This window comes from Sebastes umbrosus, chromosome 17 (assembly GCF_015220745.1).
Source record: "Sebastes umbrosus isolate fSebUmb1 chromosome 17, fSebUmb1.pri, whole genome shotgun sequence".
Classification (NCBI taxonomy): domain Eukaryota; kingdom Metazoa; phylum Chordata; class Actinopteri; order Perciformes; family Sebastidae; genus Sebastes; species Sebastes umbrosus.
Window position 1 is genome coordinate 14,001,487 of NC_051285.1, and position 6,000 is coordinate 14,007,486.

At 40.7% G+C, this 6,000-nt stretch overlaps 1 protein-coding gene across 6 annotated transcripts in view; it reads right to left on the reverse strand.

Annotated features, from left to right (window-relative positions):
- The window catches only part of LOC119475747 (periostin-like), a 28,334-nt gene extending 22,575 nt beyond the window's left edge, over nt 1-5,759 (reverse strand). For 4 of the 6 annotated variants that reach the window (XM_037748743.1, XM_037748740.1, XM_037748742.1 and 1 more), the window contains exons 1-2: nt 4,648-4,766; nt 3,545-3,643 (exon numbers count right to left, since the gene is read on the reverse strand). In XM_037748743.1, the coding sequence (XP_037604671.1) occupies nt 3,545-3,643; nt 4,648-4,766 (218 nt within the window). Of the gene's footprint in view, nt 1-3,544; nt 3,644-4,647; nt 4,806-5,626 lie in introns of those variants that run through there. The other 2 variants (XM_037748739.1, XM_037748738.1) reach the window with 2 other exon arrangements.
- Between the last annotated feature and the right edge of the window lie 241 nt (nt 5,760-6,000).

The window sequence follows — 6,000 nt, forward strand, 5'->3', positions numbered from 1 at the left end:
CCTCCACTTTAATCAGCATTTGTGTGTTTATAGAAACGTGTGCGATGATACTGAACGCTGTGAATTAGCAATTTTTGTGCACGCAGCCGTGTCGCTCACAGCGCCATCATTCTATGAGTTGACACTAATCGTTATAATGTGAAAAACATAAATATCCATGCACAGCTGGCTGTGAGTAAGGTATGAAGTCACTGCTCCCCGGCTGGGCTCTGACAGGATAATGGATGCACTATAGAGCAGAGAGAAGCACACTGCGAACCAGGCCGCTGGCAGCAGTGTCACTGCATGAACCAGCTCAATGTGGCTTCCAGATGTGCAGATGTTAAAACACACACACATACTGTATTCACACAGAAACACTAGGTGGGGTTGTCTGGCATCAGATAAAAACATTCCAGTTATGTAATCAACAATCGACAGTGTCTCTTGTGTCCTCATCAAGTGGTTTTTTTTCCTGCAGTGCCAGTGGCTTCCTGAATGCTCTACATCAGTGTTTCCCAAACTCTTTTTCTGGGGATCCACTTTTTAAAAAAATGACAAACCATCACAACCCAATTCACAACAGGCCTTATTTGTAAATCTTGAGAAGAGCGAATTTGTGCGTAAATGAACGTTCCTGACCATTTTTACTGCCATTTCTGCATCACCTCCTATTATCTTGAATAGGTAAACCAGCCATGTCGAAGAGATGTGTACGTTTGATAAATCCCAACTTTGAATGTGTTATTGAAAACATATACACATGTTAAATACTTTATAAATGAGACCAAATAAACGCATTTAGGTGGAGTTAACAGGCTCTCGTTTTTTTTCCCCTCATCAGTAAAACAGAGTATACGCCAGCAGATCATATTAGATTTAAAGCAGCAGCGGGTAGAAATGGAGCAGATATGATTAAAAAAAGATTTTTTATAAAACGGCAATACATGAGACAGGTTATCTGTCAAAAAAAATCATGTGCCTCTGTGTCCAATCAACCAATCAGAGCTGAGCTGGAGCCTGCCGTCTCTGAGTAGCTGTCAAACACTCGCAAACTCCGGCCGGAGCAAACTTTCTCATTTTACAGCTAAACAGTACACTACAAGATGTTTATGAAAACATTTGAGGAGAGAAATAGGCATTACAGTAACAGAATATTGATTCATATTTGATCAGCGCTGCCTAGTTTGACCGTTTGATTCACAAGTTTCGCAAGCATTGATTGACAGCTGCCCAGAGACTGCTCGGTTCTGATTGGTTGTTTTCCTTCGGGCGTGGTGAAATCTTGCAAATGCCATTACAAGAGGAGGCAGGTTTTTTTCCACAGATTATTTGTCTCATGCACTGTCAGGATATAGTGACAGTTTTATAGAAATAGCTTTTGATAATATTTGTTCAAAGTGACCGACTGCAGATTTAACCACAAATGAAGCGCTTGTCCTCTTCTGCTCTCTGCATGTTGTGTCACCGCCTACATCGCTTTGAAGAAAATCGCTTCCACCTGAACCTCCAGCGGCGCACTTTAGGAGTTCTTTGTGGGAAAACGAAGGCATTAAGAAATCCCCACAGTACAATTTAACCTAACCAACATAATTTGTTCTTCGCAATAGTGGTTTCTAAGAGATTCATTATCTCGACTGCTGCACCCTCAAGACTTGTTTAAATACACGCTTGTTCGCACACCAGCCAGCAGTCTACACTAGGACGTTCAAGTGGCCATACTGTAGACTCAAACAGCCGCTCATAATCGCTCATCAACACCAAATCCAGCTCAGACGTAATCACAGCTGGCTGGATTTCCTCCACTGCTGCTGAACAATGTCTTCACTGTGACCACAGACAGACAGAGAGAGAAGCAAGAGTTTTCTGGCTTTGCTTTGCTTTTTGTCTGTTTTTCTTCATATTGCTTTTTTGCTTATGGAAAATGTGAATACTTAGAATTGACATATTGCTGTATATTTGATGGATTTGCGTATAATTCATGGTTGATATGGTGCCATTAATGATATACGGTGTGTTTATCTAATTCACTCTTAATTTGCTAAAAGTCAAAACAGTGAAATGTAGAAGAATTCATGGTTCTTTTTACATTTAACATAAAAAATAAAGATATATATATATATTGATTTATTATTTTAATTAAAATCCTTTCTATACCTGACCACAGTCAGTTTTAATTGAACTTAATAAACTTGTTTTAAGCACTTAATACAAAGGGCTTTGGGCTTTAGTGCCTTTGAAACCCTCATTACCTTCCTAATAGCTTCTAATTATGTTACATTATCTTGTCTTTTTTTTTTTAAATAATTGCTGGGTGGTTTCATGTAATATCATCTCAGTAGTCTATCGCCGTACTGTGTTGGGAGAAAATGACTCACTTCTGAACTCAATGACTCTTTTATCCATTCTCTCTCCTTATTTTCAGGCTAACCCTGACACAGCAGCAGGTGTCACAGCTGACTGACTAAAAGAAGGTGTGTGTGTGTGCACAGCTCCAGCTGAGCCTTACACTCCATCAACACATCAGCAGCTATATTTCATATATTTTTTTACTCTATATCTACACATTCAGCACATATAACACTGACTTAAATCCATCAACAACAATGCCCTTTGATGTGGCTTGTATGTCTCACAGAAGTTCAAATATCTACAACCATTCATGCATTCTACTCTTTTACTGGTAACCCAAAATTTTGAATTATTACTATCTCTATATTTGGCATTTTTTCAACAAGCAAAATTTAACATGAATTCCGAAACAGCTAATCATTACCGCAGTGGGACAGAAAACTCTCCACTTTAAGTATTAAAATTATCTTAGCGGCAGTTCTTCACAGCTCACTCATAGAAGGGTAATTTGCCTCAGAATAAAAAGTTTCAAAACTCAGTATGAGACACGTACAGCACCAATACACCACTACTCATGCACCAAATCTGGTGAAACTAGACCTGCAATACACCTTCTGTTTCGCCCAACTGGACACATACACACACACATAGACTAAAAGCATGACGCCAACATTTTTCCTGAGCACCTGAAACGTGTCCGAGGGGAAGTGGGGCGTCAATCACTGTTAAGCAACGTTCACATCATTAAAGGCCCATAATAGAGCAAACCCCCAGCCCGCAGGCTACACAGCATGTCCAGACTTGAGAGGAGGGAGGGGAGGATGAGGACAAAAAGAGATTATGTATGAATACAGAGAGTCCATTTGTCGGACAAAAGGGAGCTAAAGCTCAGGCCAGGTTCAGAGAGGACAGTTAGACAGATACATGTTAAGATAAATTGAAGAGAAAGAGCCTGAGGGTCCTGACGACACACAGCTGTTAATAAGAGAGGACCACGTAATAGGTAAAGAGGTTAGCGCAGGAATTCACAAAAACTTTCACAGAGACCTCAGTTAGATGCTTATCTGACTTTCTGAAATACTCCTGTCTATGTGCAGGATGTATGGAAGCTGGGAGTAGTTTGGGTGTAAAGGTCATTGGATTCTGTGCAAATACTTATAAAGATAAAATAAAAACATGTAGCAATTAGATAAATCTTTTGGTAAAGACTCACGTCTTCTTGCCACAGATGGAGCCTTTGTACCAGTTCCTACATGTGCTGAAGTACTTCTTATTAGTCCCCTGGACCTGCTGCAGAGCGCACACATTGGGTCTGTAAGAGAAGGGAGAAGGGAGGAGGAGGAGGAGGAGGAGGAAGGTGGATAGGGGGATGCAGGAGTGAAAAAAGAAGGTGAGAAACAGGGGGAGGAAAGGGAAGGTGGGGCAGGATGTGGGAATGTACGAGGGTAGGAGAGGTGGAGAGGTGGAGAGGAGAAAGACAAGTAAGGTAATGAGAAAAATGTATACATGACAAGGCTTATGTACTGTAACTGTGTTTGAAGAACCTGTAATTTAATTTGTTAAAGCAATGAAATCCCTTTTAAAACATACTTCTTAAATGAAAAATTTCAACTCAGAATTAATTTAAAAATGGGGACATTCTTTTTTTTTTTTTAACTTTATTGCCATTAATACAAATTAACAGGCAATAATCATCACAAAACAAAACCGCCTTGAGACTGGGCCTCACCTGATATACATGTACACAAAAACAAAGTAACGCCGCATATGGATGGAGTGCACACATATCCACCCACTTACATACCTATAACAACTATACATCCAAGACAATTAAGTACAGGATTCCTGACTAAGGTATTCTATAACTAACATCCATCTCTTTTTAAAAATAGGCAATTTCAGTTGTACATGGGCAGTCATGTATTCCATCATGTACACCTGTATAGTACATTGGGGACATTTATTTAAAGCAGAAGAGTGAATGAATGTGAGAGACGATATTGAATTTTCCATTATGGCATGAATCAATATTTTCATCAATGTGGCTGACCTGTTTTCCCAAATCATGATCAAGTATAGTGCTATAGAATCTGGATACAAAGCATGATGTATAGCAGTTCACACGGTCACACATCTGTCAGCTTGTTATTAGTCATGCAATTTATGTTCTCACATCTGCAGACCAATGCCAACAGAAATCACCAGTTATCTGCTAAAATTAGAAACTAAAAATGCTGCTACACTGCTCATTAAGTTTAGCATGTGTCACCTCTCTCTCCCCTCCCTCCCTCCCCCATGCACATCCCATCTCCTTACCCTTCTTTCCTGGCCCGTATGCGACTGTGGGTGACTATCTTGTCATAAGCTGAAGTATCCACGCTCCCTAGAGAGCAGAGTGCCACCAGCACGGAGGTCACCACTAGCAGCTGATGCATCCTGGGGAGGAATCAAAAAAAAAATACACAGGAGATATGGGAGTGCGAGTGAGAGAGGGAGCTTTTATACCAACTGTATAACACACACCCATACCCACCCACGCTCTTTTTACTCCCTCGCAGTCTTTTCCATACCATTACGTCCTGCTCTCACCCGCACATCCCCTTCCAAAAATCCTCCCTCCTGCTCTGACTCGAGCTTATTGTCTCCCCCCCCCTTCCTTCCCTCCCTCACGTTGTTGCTCATTTCTCGTGAATTTCTTTACCACCATCACATCCCAGAGCACCGAGGACACCCTGCAACTCAAACTTTACATCGCTCCACACTCTATAACGACAGCTTTATCTCCCAACTGTGGATTGATTGTCTTTTAACTTTATATAAGACTATGTAATGCTGGTTTTGACCCATGCATTTAAGATTGATAGAGAATTTTGAGAGGGGGAGCCCCCATCATGGTTAAAAGATGCACAAAAAGTAAGATACAGGGACTAATTAAAAGTCATTCCCACACCTCTGATATGTGTCCTCGGGACATTTGGCAACTAAGTAGGTGAATTAAACTGACTGAAGTGTTTTTAATAGGCTATAAAACCAGGCTGTAAATCAAACTCAAAGACCTAGGGTGATCTATATGAGTGGCTGAGAGGTTTACACATTGTTTGACAGGAGCCTAACTGTATTTTTATCATCCCTCCCTGGGGGACACCACTCTCCTCATTACTTTCACGATGTAGATTCATCATTTCCACCACAGCCTTTCCTCCCCTGAACTCCCGTTTTCCCCCCTTCATCCTCCCTGCTGTCATGTTCACCGTTCATCATCGTCATCTTCTTCCTCCCCCGTCCCAACTTTTACCTGCAGCTGTCTCCAACTAACTATGTTGAAGCCAGATCTGATACAGCTTCAAAGAGAAAATCCATGATGAAAAAAAGGCTCCCTGGACGTCGCAATGCACCGTCTTGACTTGTGAACATGAGCAGGTCTGCTTCTAAAGTAGGAGACATGAAGGAAAAAACTCTTTTTGTGATTTTGAGTAATTGAATTAAGAGCTAAATCTTATGGTTTACTCCACAAAATGTGATCACAGACAGAGCGCACCCTTGCAAAATGTCTGGTTTCTTACACAATAAATGCATTTCCTTGTTCAAAAATGATAAATAAATACTTTGTGATCAGGAGAATGAAGATTTTCTTTGACTGATTAACTGAAATCACTACACGTCACAGAT